This window comes from Diceros bicornis, chromosome 5 (assembly GCF_020826845.1).
Source record: "Diceros bicornis minor isolate mBicDic1 chromosome 5, mDicBic1.mat.cur, whole genome shotgun sequence".
In the NCBI taxonomy this organism is placed as follows: Eukaryota; Metazoa; Chordata; class Mammalia; order Perissodactyla; family Rhinocerotidae; genus Diceros; species Diceros bicornis.
The window spans coordinates 38,004,213-38,026,157 of NC_080744.1; the positions used below are offsets into that span (position 1 = coordinate 38,004,213).

The 21,945-nt window shown below is 53.1% G+C and overlaps 1 protein-coding gene across 3 annotated transcripts; it reads right to left on the reverse strand.

Moving 5' to 3' along the window:
* Window positions 1–570: 570 nt before the first annotated feature.
* On the reverse strand, window positions 571–21,211 carry BMF (Bcl2 modifying factor). 3 transcript variants are annotated; one of them, XM_058541212.1, is made up of 5 exons: window positions 21,138–21,211; window positions 20,624–20,751; window positions 18,211–18,507; window positions 16,551–16,711; window positions 571–4,567 (listed from the first exon to the last, which is right to left on the reverse strand). In XM_058541212.1, the coding sequence occupies exons 3-5, from the start codon at window positions 18,500–18,502 to the stop codon at window positions 4,466–4,468; spliced, it is 555 nt and encodes a 184-aa protein (XP_058397195.1). In that variant the 5' UTR covers window positions 18,503–18,507; window positions 20,624–20,751; window positions 21,138–21,211; the 3' UTR covers window positions 571–4,465. The 3 variants fall into 3 exon arrangements, with proteins under 3 accessions (XP_058397195.1, XP_058397196.1, XP_058397197.1); XM_058541213.1 differs by having other exon boundaries at window positions 20,624–20,722; window positions 21,138–21,186; XM_058541214.1 differs by lacking the exons at window positions 16,551–16,711; window positions 21,138–21,211 and having other exon boundaries at window positions 20,624–21,130.
* Between the last annotated feature and the right edge of the window lie 734 nt (window positions 21,212–21,945).

A 21,945-nucleotide genomic window follows, 5' to 3' on the forward strand; every position in this document is an offset into this window, starting at 1 on the left:
AGCTTTAAATTACCCTTTTGAGTCAGACACATTGTTAATCCACAAAGAAATGCAAGCCAGGAAGTCCCCTACAACTAGCCTACCTCCTGAGATGCTACCTTGATTAAAAGAAACCGAAGCCCAGCTTGACACAGGGGTGTGGGGCTGTGTGGAGGGGCCGCCAGGGCACTGACGTCACTGAGGCTGCCATTGCTGGCGCCAGCGATGGGCAGGTCCCGTGCACACATTCCCTTTAATCCTGCAAGGCAGGCACAGCTGTAATCTACACACGGAAGAACCAAAGGCTCAGAGAGGTTACACAACTTGCCTAAGATCATTCAGCTGGTGGAGGCAGGAACCAGATCCAAATCCAGGTCTGGATCAAAATCCCATGTCTTTCCACCTCACGGGGCCTCTGCTGTGCTGCTTTCTGTGTGGTCAGAACAGCTGTTCTCAACTCCAAGAAAGGAAAGTCCTGACAAAAGCCGGGAGCCAGGGGTGACTCAGGCAGCTGAGAAACAAGTTAGAAGTCTCTAATTCCCTAACGGGTCCCCTTGCATTTTTACCACACCTGGAAAAAGACAGACAACCTTTGCTTTAAATGATTTTATTAAAAATTGTACCAATTAACGGGGGGAAGATACGCACACATACATATATGCACATGAAGAACACAAAGCGGAATATGCTGTACAGGTTAAAATAGTGGGTCCCCATTCCCCTCTCTCTCCTTCCCTGTCTCTCTCCCAGAGGCAGAGTGCCTAGGACCCAGGACAACTAACCTGGGATGAACAAAATGCTACATTCTCACTGGGTCTCCCCCGACAGCCCCTGTGGACTCAGGGATGGGGCAGCCCACTGGGCAATGCTCACAGAGCAAGGAGAGGTGCTGGCTGCCTGCGCAGAGAGAGGGGCAGTGCAGACCCAGGAGCCTGCATGGGCTCCGAGCGCCTTCAGCCGGTGAGGCTGGCACATCTATGGAGGAGCTCAGCTTTCTTTGCTGTTCCCTCAAGGCTCAAAGTCCTCACCAGCCCTGGGGTGCCTACTGCCCACAGTGTCCCCCGGAGGCTTCACAGGCCGATAGGTTAACCCCTCCCTGGAAGGAGTCCAGCCAGGGTGGCCTCCCACCAAGGGTCCTGGCCAACACACAGAGGGAGGCAGCAGCTTCCTCCAGCCCAGGCTGTAGCACTGATTCCAAGAGGCCCTGCAGTCGCGCAGGAGAAGTCTTCCTGCTTCTGGTACTCTCCACTCTCCCTCTTCATGAAGTCTCCCAAAAGAGATGAGCTCCCCCGGGGCAGCGGGCTCCTTCCCTAGAGACTTCAGGCAGCTGGAAGCCCTGGCTGCAACATCCCAAACAACCCCCTCCTTCCAAACCCAGGCCGGAGCCACCCTGGGACAGGGATGGGCCGCTGAGGACGGTGAGACAAGTCAGCTGGGCTCTCTGAGCACTCGGAACATGCTGCCACATAAGCTCTGGACACAGACCCCTCCCCTAGGGGTTCCAGGAGGTCACTGGGAGGTGATCTTTTTCTGCCTCCGATTGAGCAAGAGAAGGCCACCAGGCCAGCTCTCCAGCAGCCCAGACTTAGAAGCAGGCAAAGGCAGCGAGGCCAGGCAAGGCCTCCAACCCGCTGGGCGAGTCGGATGTCTGGCCTGGGGGGGTTCTCTCCTGTTCTGTCTACCTGTCTACCGGCTTCCAGAAACCCCTACTCTGGGTTTCTGAATTAGGAGGACTGTGTTGACCCTGAATATCAGGCTTCCTTTTCCCCTAGGCCATTTCTACAGCAGGGAGGGAGGCTTCTAGTGCCTCTCCCAACACCCACCCTCAGCAAATCACAAAAGCTCCGTGGTTATAGGTCAGGACCCAGGTCAGACTCTCCCTCCCTCCAAGTCTGACTCTCCATCCCTCTCTAGAGACAGCCAAGCTCCTGGGCATGGGGGAGGGGAGAGGGGGCCCAGGGGGAGCGATGTGTCTCCTGAGGCTGGACTTGAAGAATGTTCAGACCAACTCACCAGGCAGAGGGGGAAGGGGACAGTCTAGCTTGCTAGGCCAATTAAAAACAGCCAGCCAGGAGGAACCTCTCTCCCTCCTGGGGCTATTCTGCCAGTTACCTCCTGGGGTATTTTTTGGGAGGGGGAAGGAAGGGAGTTTTAAATTTTGCCCTGGCTTGCTTAGGATAGTGAGTTCCCAGCTTCACATAAGATGAGGACAGTGCAGTCAGACCCTTTTCCCCTGGGCCCCAGGCTTGATGTTCAGGTGGGCTTGTCAAACTCTGGGCTCAGTTCTTAGGACAGAACACAGGGCATCCCGCCCGGGCCTGGCAAGGTCTCTGAAGCTGATGGCTTTGCCTCAGCACCCAAGCCTAGACCATTTATTTGCTCTCACTCAACTCAGGTGGAAAGTCTGCCAAGAGGGTTTGAAAGTGGCTGGTAGAAATAATCCTGGTTTTCTTGTGTGTGCCACTCAAGCACACAGCAGCAGCCCGCCGGTCACAGCCTTGGTCCAGGAGAAGGGAAAACAACACATGTCCTATACACATCATAGAATGGTATAGAGACACACAGGAAAGGCTGGATTTCACAATGGTCAGCGTGTCCAGAGCCAGTCTTCAGGCCTGTTCCCTGGGCTCCTTCTTGTAAGCAGGAACCCATCTTCTTAGCAGATGAACCATGGTACACACCCTGAGAATAAAATTTTGGCTAAAAAGAGGTAATACCTCCAGAACATCCAAGCAGAACAAAACAAAGGCTTATGCACAGCTTGTGTTCCTTCTCCTCAGAGCCCATACGGCACCTTCGTGCAAATTAGGAAAGGCACTCCTTCCTCTGGGCACACACAGTCCTACATTAGGGCATACAGCTTAGTGAGCAGAGCACAGACTGGATTTTAGCCTTCATTGTCTTCCTCTGCAGGTGCCCTTGTGCAGTGAACAACCTGCCCAACTGTACATCCAGATGATCAACGCTTCCTTCAACAGTACTGAAGACCTCCTCTCGGCAGAACTGGAGGAGCATGGGCTTATTCAGATGTGAGAGTTTACTCTGGACTCCTCCAATTTCCTTGGGTAGCCCTGGGGTCTTCTCTGCCCATGGAAGCCATCTTTTCTTTGGGCCTTGCTTCACCATTAGCACCAATGTTATCTTTTCTTACATATGTAAAAATTATAATTTATTTCTAGGTGTCTGGTTAATGGATTCCCTGTGTCTTTTCAGATTCCCTGTGTCTGCGATCAGAGCTGCCAGGCTGGCTGCTTTAAATTCTCTCCATTAGTGCCACAGCAGGGAGAGAAAGGAAGAAGTTCAGAGGCAGCTGTGATCCTGCTGACTTCCAGAGCACGCCCTTCTGGCCTAGCTGGAAGTTGAAGGAAGACAGGAAATGTGTACCCAGCTTTGACGGTTCCACACTCTAATCACTGTCTGTTACTCTAAAAGACACATTTTAGCTGACAAAGCCACTGTGCTGGTTTCTTCCTGTATCCCACTAGGTGTGAAAAAGGAATGGGGAGAAAGGGGAGGAGGTATGTTGTTTCCAAGGAAACCAAGATGTCTGGGTTCCTCTAGGGCTGTCTCTTATAGGTGGGATGGCTGCCACACTTTCCAGTCCCACCTCAATCTTGCCCCTTCACGCCCCAGAGTGCTGATATTGGGGGTAAAATGCAGTCCGTTGGCTGGGTCTTTAGAGAGAGGAGCTGAAAAAGGCACAAGCTGCTGGCTACAGCATGTTGACTGGCTATTTGGCTCATCCATAGTTCACACCCAGCCAGTCCCAGGCAGCCAGGGGTGGCAGTGGTTCCACACCTCAGGACCAATCCTGGGGCCTCCAAGTGGGACCAAGTCAGATTTGAGGCCTACCCAGAAGTTTGGTTCATTTATGGCATGTTTGAGGGGGTCCTTGGAGAAACCCAATCCTCCCTGAGGTCTGCTGGAGATGACAGGGGCTGAGCAAGAATCCCTGAGCCTGTGGGGTGGCACTGGCTGGCCCAGATGAGAACCCAGAGACAGGCTGACTGGCCTAGTGAAGTAGCCGTGCTCAGTTGGAAAGCCCCTGGCCGAGGCCCTGGTGGGTTAAAGCAGGGGGACGGTCTGGATCTTGGCCCCAACCACAGCGGAAGGCTGATAGGTTTGGTGGAACCAGGAGTCTAATCCAGTCTCCTATTTCTTAACCGAGTTCCTGTGGGAAAACTACAGTCCACTTGCTGGAGAACATCACTACCCGGTCATCTTCAACAACTGCTGACTGAAGAATCTACTTGTCAGAGCCCTTAGAGGTCCCACCATCACAGACACATCAGCCTCTACTTCAACAGTGTTTGACAAAGGGCCCATTCCTGGTCGAGGCCCTCAACAGGGAAAGAAGTCCCACTTGGGTATGTCTTATGTACAGAGATACATTTTTAAAATAATAACACAAAACAACTTCACAAGACAGTGTCCATCCTTGCAATGTCCTTCCTGTGGTGCCCCATGCGAAGAGGGCAGCCCAGCCTCACCTGGGACCCGCCCCGTTCCTGTTCTCGTCTCCGTTCAAAGCGAGGTTGTGTAGGAAGAGGAGGATCTGCCACCACACACGATTTCGGTTCTGCTGGTGCTGAAAGGAAAAAAAATCAACGTAACTCCTAAATGCAGCCTTAGATGACTCCTTATCATTTCCAATAAAAGCTCAGATGGACATGTCTCGGGGTGGCGGCCCTTTAATCCTATCAGTCCAGCAAACTGGGGGGGAGGTGGGGGAGGGACCAGAGAAGCGGCGATGATGGGGAGATAGTTGAGTTCTCCAAAAACAACTGCAGTTTGAACATTAAAAAGAAAAGACCAGGCTCTTTATGCACTGTGCACAAGAGGATTAAACTTTTTCCCCTGCTTGCAGGATTTTCCAGAGTTTAGCCAAGTGCTGCTTTTAATCAGATTGGCTCCTGAGCCCCTCAAACCTCAGCTGCATGAACAACAAACTTTCTTCAGAAAGAAAGAGAAGAAGTGCCCCCCTCTCTCCCCCGACTCCAAAGTAACACAGAGAACAAGGGGGAAAGGGGGAGGCTCCATCTGCAAGTGATTTGACACTGTGAAGGTCAAAGGGTTAATCTTCAATTTAAACCACACTGCTGAGGCAGCAAAAATCTGATTTCATCCAGTGCAAACACGCACACTCACAGACACACACACACACACACACTTGTGCACCCGCCCTCTCTCCCTTCCCAGCATCTCCAGCTCAGTGCTGCCCTTTTTATAGCTGCTCTTGACAGTAAGCCATAAATAATCCCTCTTGGAGCGCTTTTCTACTGACTGGAGCCAATTAAACGTTAAGCAAGAACATACTTGAAAACAAAACAAAAACAAAGAATGCACACTACTCTCTGGAGGTTATCCCGGGTCCTACTGTCAGGCAGGGAAGCTGGGGGCAAAGTTGAGGGGTCAATGACTCCCAGGATTGTGGCTGGTGCCCCGCCCACACAGGTACCATGTCCCAGGGGCCAGCAGAGCCCCCGAGGGGACTGGGGGGCGCTGGAGAGGCAGTCTTTGTCCTCTCTTTGTCTGCCAGGGCAGAAGGACTGGGCTGGGGCCCTCTCCACAGGGCTCTCAGTGGACAGAGGAATAAAAAACTAGTGTGCAGAAAGGAGCCAGCATGGGCCGGACTTGGATGACTGCAGTGGCCCAGACAGCCAGCAAGTTTATGTGAAGTGTCTGGGGAAGCCGGAGCCCTCTGTTAGGCTGTCTTTAACCACAGCGCCGGCCCCCACCGGGCAACTCCTAGTCAGAGGGGAAGAGGAGCGGGTAAGTGAGTGGCAGAACCGGCAAGCAAGCCCAGGTCTCCCAGACTCCCAGGGCTTCACAGGTACGTCTGGGTCTCGGCAACTGTGCAGGCTGCTGGGTTCCCTCTCACCTTAGGGCACGGAGAAAAGACAGGCTGACCTCAGAGACCTGCCAACCCAGGTGAACAGAATGCCCCATGTCTGTGGCAACAGCATTCATTCCTCTTTCCCCTGCAAAAGGGAGACTAGAAAACAATCCAGAAAGGTGGAGACACTGCTACTGCTAGGAGGGGCAGGGAAATCGGGTGTGCCACAGAAAAGGCCTGGCCGACTGTGGCTGGGGAGACTGATGGCTTCCTCGTGTTTTGTAAACAAAGATGAGTAAAAGGAGGAAACACACCCGGCTTAACAAAATCTGGTTAGAGTAGAGCAGCATGACAATGGACTCAGCTGCAAACCTGAAGACTCAGGCCCACGGCAGCTGGGCAGAGCACCCCTCCCCCGGCCCCTCCCCAGCTGCTGCTCAGGACAGGTGCAAAGGTCATGTGGAACAGAAGGAGAATCCAGGAAAAGACTAATCTCTGGAGAGGCCAGTCTGCTGGAATTCCGAGTCTCCTCAGGTGCCTGTTTGAAAAGGCCAAGTAACAACAGCAGCCATGATCATAACAGTAATAGTAACATTGAGTGTGCCAGGCGCTGAGTGTTTTACATCCTTGCTTCTCCAAGTGTGGTCCATGGACCAGCAGCCTCAGCATCATCGGGAGCTTATTAGAAATGCAAACGTACTGAATCAGAATGTGCATTTTAAATAAGATCCCCAGGTCACTCTGAGACATACCCGAGTAGGAGAAGCACTGCTCTATACAAAGTAAACTCCTTGGGCCCTCTCAACAACCCTATGAGGTAGGTCTATAAATGTAGGCACAACCCCACTTTACACATGAGATCACTGAAAGAGGTAACTTGGCCACAGAGCTGGTAAGTGGCAGGGAGTGGACTAAATCCTGGCCCTAGAGCACCATCCTTAGCCATTATCACTATGCTCAAGCGCTGCCATACACCTTTCTTTATACCAAAGCAGGCCTTCCATCCTCCCCTTCTGTAAATCATCTCAAAACAGCTCAATAGCTAAGGAAGGGAGATCACAAGTCTATGATTTGGGGCCTTGGCCAATTCTAACTCTATATGCCTCAGTTTCTCCCCAAATTCCCCTGATGAAGGCCACCTACTGCCTGGGTAACTTCCTGGGTCCTGAGGTCTCTGGGGATGAAACAAGGCAGCACCCTCACTCCCATCATTTGGGGGTGTTGGGGGACCCAGAAGCAGCTGTGGACCAGGAGTGCTGTCAGCCTGGAAAGCTGAGGTCTTGCTGGGAGACAGAGGCAGGCCTGGGCTCAGGAGGCAGAGCACACAGCCCCACCCTTGGGAAGGACCCAGGCTCTGTGCCCCTGCCTGTGACAGGCCTCAGGCTCATGACTCAGCAAGGAAGGCACTCTGGGTGGTGCAAGGCTCCCTGGGCCAGGAACCAGAGGACCTGGCTGTAGGCGGGGGTCTCCCACCAGCCTGTCTGAGTCTTCACTCTCCTTATTAGTGAAATGCAGGTGTTGTATTAGATCAGTGGTTCCCAAACCTGACTGTGAAACAGAATCCACTGAGGTGCTGTTGTAAATACAGAGTCCCTGGGACCCACCCAGACCAACTGGGTCAGAATCTCCAGGGAAGGGACCCAGGAATTTGTATACTGAACAAGCTCCCCAGGGTGACATTTTTTAAATTAGAAGTAACATTTATTGCATATTTTAGTCATAAAAGTAATACCTGTTAACTGTAGAAACACTGGAAAATTCAAGAAATTATAGGAGAAAAGAAAATCACACATGACCCTATAGCCTAGAAGAAAACACTTCACGATCTGGTATTCTCTTCATTCTCTTTCAATCTCTTCCCACCAGAGTAACGACTCGGCCGAGCCAGAGAGAAATCCTGCAGTGGTGGTTCGAGGCAGCCAGGCCACAGACGGGCATTTGGAAACCACTGAGGTGCTTTCCAACCCTAAGGTTTGGTGATTCGGAGTTTGTCATCCACAATTACCTTCAGGATTACAACTCAGAGCTCTAACCACTGACTCCAGTCAGCCTGGTGGAGGGTCTGAGTGGACCTGGAGAACAGGAGTGAAGCTGGCTACTGCAGCAGCCGTGACACCAGCAAGAGCAGGCCCCAGAACCCGTCTGCAGTCCCAGCAGCCCTTTCTCTGGGCACAAGCAGGTGCTACACATATTCCACTTAACCTTCTTCTGCCACAGGGCAGCCCCCCAAAGGCCCTTTTCTGAAAAGAAATCAAGCTGCTTCATACCAAGATAATCAAAGAATGCCCCGATTACGAGGAACAACAATAAATGAAACATTTTAAAAAAATTATACAAAAGGGCCTGACTAGAAAGGAAAGAAAAAAGACTTGAAGGGAGGTCAGTGAGAGAAACAATAAGGAGGAAGGAAATCAACATTCACGGAGCAGGATGAAGTACACAAAGACACCAAACACCAGAGAACATGGATCCTTCCAGGAGAGGTGGGTGGAAGGGGAGAAGGAAGGGGAACCAGGAAAGAGGACGCTCGGCGTCTGACTTGCAGGCACTTGGCACGGCAGCCAGCACATAATCTGAGATCAGTAGGTACAAACCTCTGGAGCAAGGCCCCGCTCCCCCAAACATGGCTTGAGCACCCCTCAAAGTCTGGGAAGCTGCAGACAGTGGGAGTTCCCAGAATGCACAACCAGGGTGCCCTCAGGGGTAGGGGGTTGGGGTACAGGGGATGCGAAGCTGGTGGGAATTTAAGCTTACACCAGAAGCCCTCAAATTCAGAGATGGGAGGGTAGGACCAAGGCAGGGAGAGAAAGAACAGAGGTGACGCCCCAAAGGAAGGGGTCCTAACGCGGTGGAAAAAACTACTAAGTTAAGAGAGTACAACCAGCTATTAGAGACCTAGGGGTGTTCTCTGCCTCAGTCCCACTTTCTCGTGGTGGTCAGGGATGAAGGCAGCCAGCTGACAAGTGTTCAAGTCATCCCCACTGTGTGCAAGGCACTGTGACGGAACGCATGGTCGTTCATCCTGTACAACAGGGCACATGCAGGGGCACACAGTAGGTGCTCAATGAGTGCACACTGGACTGACTACAGAAAAATCAGCCTTGCAAGATGACCCACTTGTCTGAGGCCAGGAACAACTGATGTCTGGCCAGGTCTAAAGATGTGCTCAGTGTGATAGTATCGGCCCCTTGCCCAGGGAGAGGCCCAACTAGTAAATGGCTATTTTTTTTTTTTTTAAAGAGCTGGCCATGGTATCTGACAAGGTTGGATTACACAAATCAAACTCTGTTTCATCCCACATGGCCTCTGCCCTGAGCACGAAGAGTGTTCCCCGCCCTCCCCAGATAAAAATCTCCCTCTGCCTCTCCCCCTTCGGATCCAATTCATACCCTCTGGGGGCTTTATGTGTAACCAGTGTTCCAGATGCTCCAGCAAGAGCTAATTCACCCCAAAGAATTAAAGGAGCAAGGCGACGCTGTGACCCTGCCTTAAAAGAACCCTGCAAATTTATCAGACAGCCATTTATAACATCTCATACTTAGAACGTAGTGCTTGCCTATCTTCCCGTCTGCTCCTCACAAAGATCTGGGACAGAGGAAGGGCAGGTATTATCAATTCCATTTTATAGATGGGGAAGCAAAGGCTCAGAAAAGTTACCCCAAGCAAGTTAGTTGGGAGGGGTGTTATTTGGACCCCTGACTTCTGACTCCAGAGGTATGTTCTTTCACTAAAATATTAGTGTGTTTATTCACATTATGAAAATAGTACTCACTTTTCAAAAAGGACCGGCACTGAGCTGCTTCCCTAGTGTGTTTAAAGACGTTGTTTCCAGATCATTAACTATTTAGTAAGAATGCTGTGGACCAGAGAAAATAAACCTTTCAGAGGCAGAGCCAACAGAGATCAAACAGAAATAAGGTTAAAACTGGCCTGAAATTATAACTGCAGATCATGTTCTGAAACCATGCTCAGTTTCTTTAAAATGCAGAATTGTATATACCTGGCTTTACAGGAAGATACACACTCTATAAAGTGACGGTTTCCTGTCTCTTCCCTTTCCCCCATCACACCCTAAACCCACCCCGGTTGAGGGTGAAGGAAAGAGCCTTGCCATTGAGAACACGGAGATAAGGGGACTTCAAGAAAACTCCACTTGAAAGAAGTTGGGAAGATGTTTTTGTTCAACTCAGTGAGCTTTTATTAAGCACTCAACTGAACTAAGAGTTATGAAGGACAAAAAGATAAGTAAGATATAAACTTTGTCCTCAAGTATTTTACAATCTGAACAGGAGAAAAGCAAGAACATAGAACTAAGTGTTACAGGAGGCAGAGCTGGGTCAGGCAGTAAGTGGGAGCTCCTCCACATTCTCACTTTCTGGGAGTGGTCACTGAGGAGCATGGGTGGGAAGACCACGGTTTTAGAATCAATCAGGTCTGTATGGCTCCCAGCTCAGCCACTTACAGTGTAACTTGGGCATATTATCTCACTTCTCTGAGCCTCAGTTTCCTATAAAATGGGGATTACAAGGTTGCTGTGGTGATTAAATGAGAAAAATATATGTAAAGCCTTGGGCCTGGTGCTATGCCAAGCAGCCCACCCCTCCCTGGTGAGGACAAGAAAAACCGGGGCCCCACTTCACTTTGCTGAATGCTTCTCTCAATATCCTCTGCTCACAGCACCCACCCCAGGAGCACTATCTTCTAAATAGACTCATGAAGTCTCAGGTAAATCCCTGACTTTTCACTCTGAGATGGGCCGTGGCAGCCAGAGGCAGCTGGCTCAGAATTCCAGGCTGCCAAGCTGAGCAAGGGATTATGAAACGCACGGGGCAGCCCTTGGGCCCAGTGGGCCTACTGCCCCAGAATGCTCCTGACCCAGACACCCAAGGAACGAGCAACATGGCAAAATGGAAAAGGAAACAATAATCCTTGCCAAGAGCTTCCTCAGCCCAGCCAGCAGTGTTAACGGGATGTTGAAGCCACCGGCCACCAGCAAGGCAACCCCAATCACTTATTCAAGGAAGAAAGGGCAGCCTGGGGCCAAGCGGTTCTCAGCTGAAGACAGGAGGGCTTCCTCTAAGACAGCTGGAGGCCACTGGCTTCAGCTACTGGGGGCTGGGGGTTGAGGACAGAGCTGTGCGTACGACCCAAGTCCCCAGAGCCTTGTGCTGCCCTCCCACCCCGCCTGGAGGTAGGAACTACTGAAGCCTTACCCAGCTTCCCCCAGGGATGGCTCTGTTTCCCTCAGTCTGAGAACAGCTCCATCAAACTCTTGGGCAACTTCTTAAGAACTCAGAATGGAACAGTGGTGTGAGTGCTCTGGTCAGAGGTGAGGGAGAGAAGGGACTGAGGAGGGGGTCTACAAGGCTGTGGAGAAGGAACCACAGGCTCTGACTTTCAACTTGGGGCCTTTGCAGCTGGCTGTTCTTGTTCTGCCTGGGGCCAGTTCCCTGGACAGGACAAGGCAAGCTGAGCACAGAAGAAAGCTGGACCCTCCTCCTCACCACACACACTGACTGTTCTCATTCTGGTCATGGAACATGCCCTCTTAGTTGCCAGATGTGGATCAAAAGGCAAACCAGACATTTGTCTTTATCTTACGTTTTTTAGTGCCTCCCCCAACCCCTCCCCCCATTACCCTCAGCCCCAAGGAAAAAAAACAACAAAAGCCAACTCCCATCCCCATGGCTTGCCTCGGTGGGGAAGGAATGAACTGTCCGGAACTACAAGGCCCTTCTCCTGGAAGAGAGAGTAGTCAGGTGCAGAGCTGTGTGGGGAACTCGGCCTCTAGTCAGCCACGCTGATGACTCAGAAGCTAAATATAGCGAGCGATATAAACAGAGCCAGCCACAGAGCAAACACGGGGCCCCCAAGCCCGGGTACTGGCTCTCACGCACAGCGGCTCTCGACAGCCCCTCCCCCAGCCTCACTCTTCTCCAGGCATGTCCTAGGTGGACCTCCCACTTCTGGGACAGAGGCTGGCTCCATAGGGACCCTTCTCACTCTATGGTGAATCTCTTGGGGCTCCTGCCCAGGGCTGCCCCATCTAAAGCCTGAACAACCTCATTAGCCAGAGTCTGAGGTCCAGAAAACCACTCGCTAACAAGAAGAGCATCCCAAAGGGTCAGGAAACAGTCAGGAGCTCCTGGCTGCTGGCAAAGAAGCTGCTAGTTAATAAACCATGCAAACACCACCTTGGGTACAACTTCCAAAAGAGCTCCCCAAGAACTAGAAAGCCCCAGCCAAGCAAAATCCTAAAATCATCTTTTAACCCACTTCCAAAAGTGTTAAACTGTGCATATGTTAATGGTTAGATGTATTACAATTTCCAAAGTGCTCTCACATGAACTCTGCAAGGTAAGTAGTAGAAACCGAGGCTCGGAGAAGTTAAATGATTTGCCTGTGAACACAGAACTGGGATTTGAACCTGGGTCTGCCTCTAACTCCAAGATCCTTTCTGTGATATTGCAACTAAACATGATTTAAACTGAGTGGCTGAAATTTTTCTCAGATTTCATTTTCCAAAAAGTCTAATTACTATTTAGGGAATTTCCAAACCCGACTGATCTGAATGGAGCCATTCCTGATCCAAGTGAAAAAGCCATTTCCAACACAAAGAATTCCAACACTCCTGTAGCTTTGCTCACTCAACAGTTCACAGTAGCTACTTTTTTTGAGGATTCTTGGCTTAACATTGCCCAGAAATACCCCTATGAATTTCAAGATGGTGCCATTGGGACAGGAGACTTTCCTAAGTAGAGGGGATAGCAGCTACTGTCCATTCTTTAGCCCACACCAGAGGACACCATGGCAGGGGGAATGGAAAGAAGCTGGACCTCACACCTTCTGGCCAGAGCAGGCTGTGAGCTCAGCGAGAAAGCAAACCTGCACTGCCCTCTTCCATGCAGAAGCTGGACGGACACGGAGACATGAGGGCCCTCTCACAGAACCCGGGTCAAGGTAGGCCATGGTCCGCAGACAACCGGAGGTGACCTGCTGCAGCCGGTCAGCTCACAGAGGAGCAAAGAAGGGAACCTTCCACTCCTGACCCAGCCAAAGGAAGGTGGGGTGTGTGACGAAGTTTGGGAAGGCTTTTACTTCCACTCACTCTGCCTCCATCTCTCTTGCTGCTTTGGAGACCCAAAGAGTAGGCAGCGAGCACCTTGCTGATCATCTGCCTCCAATTCCTTACCTGTCGGTCCAGAGGAGCCACCCCGAACTGATCACTTGGGTAACCAGGCTAGACCTCCACCCCCTACGCGCCCTGGGAAATACGCTAGGAGGGTTTACAGCCCACATAAACCAACACCCAGGGGAATTTGGAGCAGCTGCAGCTGGGGTCATGTTGATGCACTCAATATGCCATAATGCCATCCCACAATGCACTCCCCCATCACCACACCCCCTCTCTCTGCCCCACATCTCCTAGGGAGAAGGTTTCCCTTGATACCGGAAAAAAATAACTGAGGTCTGTAACCAGGGACAAAAGGCAGGAGCTCACACTCCTACAGGACTCAAGGACCGATGGCCACTCCCTGGTCCTGGGACACCATCCAGATCTGAGGAAAGAGATGGCCAGGCCCCTTCAACCTTCTTACTGCCTCTTGGGTTGTCTTTCTTGGCTGTCTAAACCCAGCCCACAACAATGGGGAATAGCCACCATTCTCTGAGGATAAATGTACATGGCCAAGGCCCACAGCTGAACGGCCTGGACACTGATTTCTCTGGCAGCACAGTGGAGGACACTCAGGGGAGACAGCTCTGCTCAGGGATCAGCCTGACAGGTGGGGTGGGAAATGCACTGTGAACCAACATGAACAAATGTGGGGGATGATCAGGATTATAGACAGACAGAAGGAAAGAAGCATTAAAGAATATCTACTGTGTGCTTGGAACTGTCATAGCTATTTTCTCACTTAATCTTCACAGTAAGATTCTGTGGTATTAGCTCTAACTGACAGAAGAGGAAACAGGCTCTGCAAGGTCAAGCGACTCTCTGATGGCTAGTAGGTGGCAGAGCTGGTATTCAGACCTGGGCCTTCTGACTTTGTACTTGAAGCCTAGAAACTTAATCCTAAACCACTTCCATCCCAGTGCCTCAGTTTCCCTCCCTGCAAAGGTGAGAGAAGGGAATAGGGAAAGAAGATAAAGGATAAGAATGTAAGAGTGACAACAGTACTTTCTAGATAGGAAATATTTAGACCATAGTTTACATAATAATCAAGTTCAGAAAATGACTCACTTCTTATAACTATCTGCTATAAGGTCCTAGGCGCGCCAGTGCTCCATCTGCCTGTTCCATTATCCTAGCCCTTCCCACAGGACAAGCTCCTGGTGAAGGTCTGTGAGCAGGGTTAGTGGGGAGCAGGGGGTTAAAAGCAACAGGACTCCCTGAACAAAAAGCCTAGCTCTCTGTAACGGAAAATTTGGGAAAACCAGCTCTAGGCTAGAAAGGCCTCTCTGGCCAGCCTCCTGCCACCGCATGGCAGGAGAAGCAGGTAGCTGGCAGGAAGTGAAGGGCACAGGGGACTCAGGAGCCAGTATGGGGTGAGGTGCAGAGCAGGGGAGACTGTCCTACGGTTCTCCAGCTCTGCTGTTCTGCTCCTCCTCCTCCCCAGCTAGGGTGGCTCTGGCTGAGAGGACAGCACCCTGCCTCAAAGAGGCAGCCCCAGACTGGGGGAAATGACGCCCAGCAGCAAAGAGCAAGGTCAGACTTTGGGATAAGGGCCACCTCCTCCTGTTTAGGACTGAGTCAGGAAGAAAGGGCCCTAAGCTATGTTCTAGTCCTGTGCCAGGGCACAGCTGGGCAAGGGAGGGCTCCCAGCCTGCTCAAACCCACAGGCTCAACAGCAGATTGGGGTACATTCTGGGAAACAAGCGTTGGGAGAGATCAGGTCTATTGGGAATGAAGAAAGCTGCCTTCCAGATAGTCTTCTAGATGAGTCTAGAAGACCCACAGCCACTGTGTCCTCCATCAGCTCCAGCACCAGGACTGGAAGCTGTGAGCTGGCCCCAGCCACAGGCCCATACAACCAGGGTAGAGTGAATGGGCAGGCAGGAGGCCAAGAGACAGAAATCAAGAATCAGAGTAAGTCCACACAGGGACTGAAGGGGAAACTCGAAGCCAAGTTTCCAATCAAAGGAGGGAATAGGGATTGGAGCTTGGGGCCAGAGGAGGAGGCCAGGCTGCCTTACTATCTAAGCATAGGGCCACCCTCCCTTCCTGATCACTAAGGGACTAGGAGAGCCACCAGGACCAGGTCTAGCCCCAAACTTCCCTCAGAACTCCTTGGCAGAGGCACTAACCACATCTAACCCCTGATGGCCTGTTCTCAGGAACTCCAAAGTCAATTCCTCTTCCCCCTGGTGCTGGCAACGGTTTGACCCTTAAGTCAAACCTTCTACTACCAATAGCTCTCCTCTGACCACCTGAAGTTACCCATCTAACCTCAGGGTCTGACCAATCATGGTGAATTATTTATTCTTTTTTTTTTTTTCGTGAGGAAGATCAGCCCTGAGCTAACATCCACGCCAATCATCCTCTTTCTGCTGAGGAAGACTGGCCCTGGGCTAACATCCGTGCGCATCTTCCTCCACTTTATGTGGGACGCCGCCACAGCATGGCCTGACAAGCTGTGCGTCCGTGCGTCGGTGCGCGCCTGGGATCCGAACCTGCGCTGCCAGCAGCGGAGCGCACGCACTTAACCGCTACGCCATGGAGCTGGCCCCTGAATTATTTATTCTCTTGATTTCCTGACATACACACAGACAGACACACTAGACACACACACAGACAAATACACACACACACAGCCCGGTGGGCCAGGGACACTGTTCCAGAGGTAAGGACCGTGTTCAATTCAGGTGGCATGCCTTTGCTTCAGCAGTGGTTGTATTAGCACGGTTCCAGCCTCGGGCTCCTCTCCCTGCCTTGGCAGCCGTCCAGAAAGCCAGCCCAGTGAGGAAGGGTTAAGTGCCTGGGGCCCGGCCCAGACAGCGGCTGCAGAGCAGGGCAGCCTCCAGCCCGTGGCACGGAGGGCTCCTCCAGCACGAGCCTGCCAGCCGCCGCCTTTGTTGATGGACTCTGCCACATGCTCGACTGACACGCGATGCTCCGCCCTGGCGGGGCTGGTGCCAGGCTGCCGGCCAAGCACCCGGCCGCGCGCCCGGCCGATGGTCTGGAGAGACTCTCTGAGGTACACTCTCCCGAGTCCCAGGCCCCAGTTCCCAGACACAGACAATGAGGAGCAGCCTCCCCAGCTGCAAAGTGTCGGGTTACAACCGGTTCCACCACTTTCCCCCAGTCAGGCCCATCCCAGCCTTGGTTACCCGTTTCCCACTGCACCTCAGCCAGGCACCCCAACTGTCCAATTACACTGCAGCACCCTGAAAATCTTCCCCTGAGGTCTGTGTGGGACAATCTCCCAACCCAGGCCTCAAGAAGAGACAGTTTGTCAAGCAAGGCTGCAGAAAGCCACCCCACTCCCTGGGAGGGACTGCAGCATCCCGACACCCTGCTCTTACGGAGCCTGAGCTGAGCGGGCAGATAACCAACTTGAAGCTCAGCGATCAGGGCAAGAGTGCTCATCCAGTCGGGCTCATCCAGTCCACAGGAATCACAACAGCATCAGTCCCAAACTCTAGGACCTAATCCTCCAGGTGGAGACTGAGGCTGAGGCAGGCCCAGGCCTCCCAGCCCCAGCAGACTCACCACCCCCGAAGGCCCCATGCCTACTTGCTGCATATGAAGCCGATGGAACTGGTCTGCAATGCACTGAAGCTTTCGGGCAATCTGTACCTCTGCTCGATGTTGCCACTGCCCTTCAGGGGGCTGCTCACCAAGGGGCAAGCCTGCAGGGAAACTGGCAGGGAGAGGGAGCCGGTAGCCAGCATTGCCTGCAAAGACAGAGGGCCCACATCTCAGCATTCTCCACGAGTGCCCCATCCTCCCCATGCCTGCAACTCCTGGCCAAGACCTGGGCTGAGGGTAAACGTTAGTATGATAAAGGAGAGGAACTTAGCCTGCCTTTATCAGGGCACTCTGCCAAATCTGGACAGTCTGACTTGCCTGCTGCCCAAGCATATAAAAGTTGATGCTGGGAGAACAGAAGTGAATGGTCCCAGCCTTCCCTTCAGTTCTCCAGTCACTGGCAGAACCACGGCAAAGGTAATATGTACAGGCGAACGTGCCAACCTTCTGTCCTTATCTACCAAGCTACATTGACCACAATTTATTATTCATGTAGTAGGGTTGAAGCTCCTCTTTGGAAAAGCACTGGAGGCAGCTCTCCAGAGTTCCTGGGTTGAGCAAAGCAAGGCACAGAGAAAGAGAAAACCAAAAAGGGTCTTCACTTTTTAGAGCAGCAGAAGAAGGCTGGTCTCAGGTCCTGAAGCTCTAGACAGTGGCACAAAAATTAGGGAGAGAAAACTCCTCAGACCCACAGAATAGCCAAGTTCCTCTCTGGAGGCAGCCCCGGGCTCCTCACTTACCCAGAGCTGGCAATCCAGCTGCCGCTAGGGGCGCCCACTGCCTGCTCCCTCCTGTCCCTCTTCACTGCCTGCCTGCCTCATCCACCAGAACTGCTTTGCCAGAATCGCCCTATGGAGTCGCTCCCTCTAAGAATAACCGCAGCATCTCCTCAATCTGCTCCGTCAGACACAGCAAGATAGCCTCCGAACCTTCCCCTCCCTCCAGCAGCTATTGTGCTAAAAGAAGAAAAGAGACTGAGTGTCTAACCCTGCCCTTTTGCCAGAGGAGGGCATACTGCTCATAAAACAAACCATTTAAGCCCACAAATGAAGGGGTCTTGTCTGACTGAGCCTTGGAAACAGCCCCTCTGCTGGCGTTGAGCCCAGGCAGGCCAAACCTCTTTCTCCAGTTCCCCTTCCAAGCACAGAAAGTCCCAAGTGACAATTGGGGGCCACCTTCTGCCTTCAGGAACCTTCCCTCCCAGAATAGGCTGGGTTTTTCCCTCCAGTGTCAACAGCGAGTCATAGATCCCCTAACCTTCTTCAGGGCAACGTTAGCCACTTTATGGAAGGCACATCACTACCAGGACACAAAAGGCTGGGCCACTCAATGGGCCACAGGTGTAAAAGCCAAGGCCCAGGTACCCTCCCTCCAACCTAAGGAGACACCAGGGAGACCCAAGGATCCCTCCAGGAAGGGACAAAGGGGCAGAAACAATGGCAGGGCAACTGGCTCTTCTTGGGGCCCAAGGAGCACAGGTGAGGGGCAATAACAAGCAGAGAGGCAGAAGGGTGAGAGTTAAGGACTCAATACCCCTGCTTGCTCAATTTAGGGAAGGAAATAGCAAGGGGCAGGTTTGGGGAGGGAAAGTCCCCTCTTTTCCCCCAGTCTCTATGGGAGGAGTCCTGAGGCAAAGAGCACTCACCATAAAAGAGTCGCTGGGGTTCCTCAGTCACCCCACAAGGCAGCATGACACCCTGGCTCGGGGAGGCGGGACTGAGGGTCTGGGTGGCCTTGTCTTCCTGGCTGGTGGGTCGAAGCCCGGGGCCACAGCAGTGGGTGAGAGGGAAGATCTGCAGACGGCTGAGGGGGCAGTCCAGCTGGCTCTGGGCAAACAGGTCAGCAGAGAGCAAGCTCCTGGGCTGGGTCCCCGGCTCCCCATCCTCTGGCTGGAACACATCATCCTCCAGCTCCTCTACACACTGAGGCGGCTCCATGTCCCCTGTCAGGGCACAATGCAGGCATCGGGCATGCTGCCTCCACTCACACCAGACCTGGAAGGAATCCCCTCCTTTTCCTTCTTTCCTGCTCTCCTTTCTTATCTTGGGAAGTGGGGCCAGGTACTGATGACAGACAAGCACTGCCAAGAGTGACACCCGCCCCCAGATGTGGACTGCCTCACTGTTCAGGGACTCTCCATACCTCTTCCCTGCGCCCACCCAGAGCCAACCCTCCCCTCAGCCTCTTCTTCTGTCCCAGACCAGTCCCAGTCATGAAGTTTGGCTGCTATTGACTGAGCAACAGCAGGGGCAGGATCAGCTGCTACAGATACGAAGGGTAGCTGGGGAAATGTGGACAAGACAAGCCTCTGTGAGTGACTGTGGGAGGGCAGAAGGGTGCTGTGACTGGCTGTACACACAGTGCTCACAACACACACACACACACACACACACACTGCCCTGAGCAGTAACCACCAAGCTCTCATCTCGGTCTGAGCTGAGCTCCAGGCTCAGCAGCAAAAACAAAAGCCAGCAATCCTAGAGCAGCCAGGTTCCCTCCAAACCTGCTAAGCCCCGCCCAGCTGCTCATCTACTCTCGTCTCCACCTCCTGCTTGCTCAAGACAACAAACAGGCTGGAGGTGTGGTAAGAGTGTGTCCTTGGAGAGACAGGGGAAAAAGACCTAAGTTCGTCATTGCAGCCACCCTCTCAGCAGAGTAGAGCTGTCTGCCCACCACAGCCTGGACTCAAGGGCAGGTCCAGCAAAGTAGTCAGCCTCCCCCAGCTCAGTCTACTCACGAGTCTCCAGACTTCAAATCTTTCCCCACAGCCTACCATTCCTGCCAGCGCCCAACCTGAGATTGGTACAACCTGACTCACAGAAGGAAGTGAAATTCAGCCCTCTCTCTGTGACCTCACTCCCAGCATAGACTATTAGGTTGTTGATACGAGTTTCTTGGTGATAAAGAAGTTCCTCTTGCTCCACCTGATGGTCTTGGAAGTCTGAGCTTGGAACTACCCAGCAACTTGAGCTCCCAACCCAGCCCCCTACACACACACCAGGAACCCCTTAGGGCCCCTGGGGCAGCCAGAAGCAGCAACGAGTGGTTAAGGATATAGAGAGGCAATGTTTTGTCACTGCCAGATTCAATTAGAGATGCCCTGGGAATTCTGTCTCCCAGTCTCTTGCCTTTGAAGAACAAGCCAAATGGTCTGTGGGTTGGTAAAGTACTTAAACCAATCTCCGTTAAATTCAGAAATCCTGCCTTTCCCAAATGCCATTTCTCTACTTGCTTCAACCCTCCCTCCATCCCATCCAGTCCCTGAGCTATCGATGGTCCTATCTCTGCCCTCTTCCCTGGAGAGTGAGGAGATGCCCACTTGGATGGCAAAACAGGCACACGGTGTTCTTTGGATAGTGTTTCCCAAAGGTGGGTGGGAGAACTCCAGTTTATCAGCACCAGGAAACAAAGTTTCCCACTGAAAGGACCAAGTGCTGTCCTGCCAGTCAACTGGCAGGGGCTCCCCTCCTGCCCTTCAACCTCCTCTCTGTAAGCTGGCAATCCCAACCTAAGAAGGGGCCCTCCAAAGCCAATCACAAGCAGGAGTCATTGTCTTGGTTTTTCCTTTGAAGCCCGTCACCTCCCCCTCCCCCTCCCAGCAAAGCCCCAAAGTTCAACCCTTGTTTGGCTGGACGGTGGGGGAGGTGCAGCCAGAGGGTGTGGCTCTGCAAGCCCAGGGGACCCTTCCCACTCTCCACAGGAACTGCAGGTGGCTCTTCTGTAGGTGGGTGCCTCCGGAGGGGTGCTGGGCAAGGTCAAGTGTAAGCTGGGATACAGTCAAGAGACCCTCTCCCCCTCCTTCCCCTGAGCTGAAAAGCTGATATCAAAACTGGTGGGAGAAGGGCACTTCCTAAGAACACTGCCAGGGAAGGCTTTATTCCTAGCAAGGGGAACTAAAGCCCGCTGGAGCCTTCCCAGCCCCTGAGGGCTCTAACAGGGATGCTGAACTTCGACTCCTCCTCCCAGGAGAAGGCAGTAGCCAGACACTCTGAACCTTGGCAGCGACTAAAATCTGGGAACGCACACATACACACGCACTCACACAACACACAGCAGACCTGGGTGACTCCAGGAGAGAGTCTCGGCCTCCGAGTCGTGATGCCAGGGCTCCGCGCCAGGGTCCAGCGTGACGAGCACTTGGGGGCTTGGCGCCCAGACTCAATTGGGAAGGAGGGAAAAAGCCCAGCTGTTAAGGAGAGGCGCCTTCAGACTCTGCAGGGAGGCAGCACAGCCCACAACTCCCTGCCCTACCCCAAAGGCAGACCCAGAGGCCGGGCCGTTCTTGGGCGCCCAGGTCTGCTCAACAGTGCACCGCAGGTTACCCTGCCCACCTGGACCCAACGCCTCGGAGTCTCAAATGCTAGAACCCCCAAGTTCCCTCGTGGAACAACGCACCCAGATGTGGGTTCTGCACCCCATTCCCGCACCCCAGCGCCCCAGTCCTTCATGGTCACCCCAGAAGCCCGCAGCCCAACCCTTCCCGGGCCCCCAGACGCAGCGCGACTCTTCTCCCCACTTCCCCGAGGAGGTGCGATCCAACTCCGCCCGGCCCTCTGCCGCCCGGGCGCTCACCCGGCTGCGGCAGAAGGCGGGAGGCGCGGACCGGGGCGCCGGCGGCAGCGGGCGGGCCGGCGCGGGAGGAGGCCACTCTGTACCGCGCGGTATTGTTTCCAAAATACGCCCGCTCGGGGCATCCCGCAAACAGCTGATGAGGCCCCGCCTCCGGCGCGTCACGCCGACGGCTGGCCAATGGCAAGTGGAGCCCCAAGTCCCGGGCTGGGCGGCTGCCAGGGACGGTCACGAATGTACGAACCTTCCTTTGGAAACATTGCAAGGGGCCGAGCAAAATTCCTACCCCCTCCAGAAACGCAATTGGAGCGCCGTCGCCCGCGCAGATTCCTAACGCAGGCTCGGCAAGCGCTGGAGAGTCCCTGAGTCCTCTCTATTAGGATGGAGAGAGGGGGCGCCAAAGAGACTTTTGTCTTGTCTTTCTCGGGAATAGACTGAATAATTACGCGCGTCCAGAAAGGGAGGGGAAGAGGAGGCGGCGAGCCTTTTAGACGAGGCTGGCGGCATCCAGTGGATGCAAGGTGCGTGTCCCTGTGGATTCCGACCTGGTGGCAAAACACCCTCCCGCCTGCCGAGCGGGTCAGAAGAGAACTCCAGCCCCAAAGCTGTAGGAAGCGTGAGAACACGTGTATCTGGCGCTGTTAGTGAGTGACATTCAGATCAAACACGTCCAAAGGGACCCTCATATCCTCTTCTTGACTGGGCTTGGACGCTCAGAAAAGAAGCGTCTAGCTGAGGAGAGGCGAGATCAAGAATGCAGGGGCTACTTGGGCGGTTGACACGCATCCTGTTTATGGCAGCATCCAGAGAT

Coding starts and splice junctions, on each gene's coding strand:
- BMF (XM_058541212.1), bottom strand. CDS start 18,502: ATGGAGCCGCCTCAGTGTGTAGAGGAGCTGGAGGATGATGTGTTCCAG. Junction 16,712..18,210: donor ACCCCAGCGACTCTTTTATG/GTGAGTGCTCTT, acceptor CTGTCTTTGCAG/GCAATGCTGGCTACCGGCTC. Junction 4,568..16,550: donor ATCGGCTTCATATGCAGCAA/GTAGGCATGGGG, acceptor TTTTCCTTTCAG/CACCAGCAGAACCGAAATCG.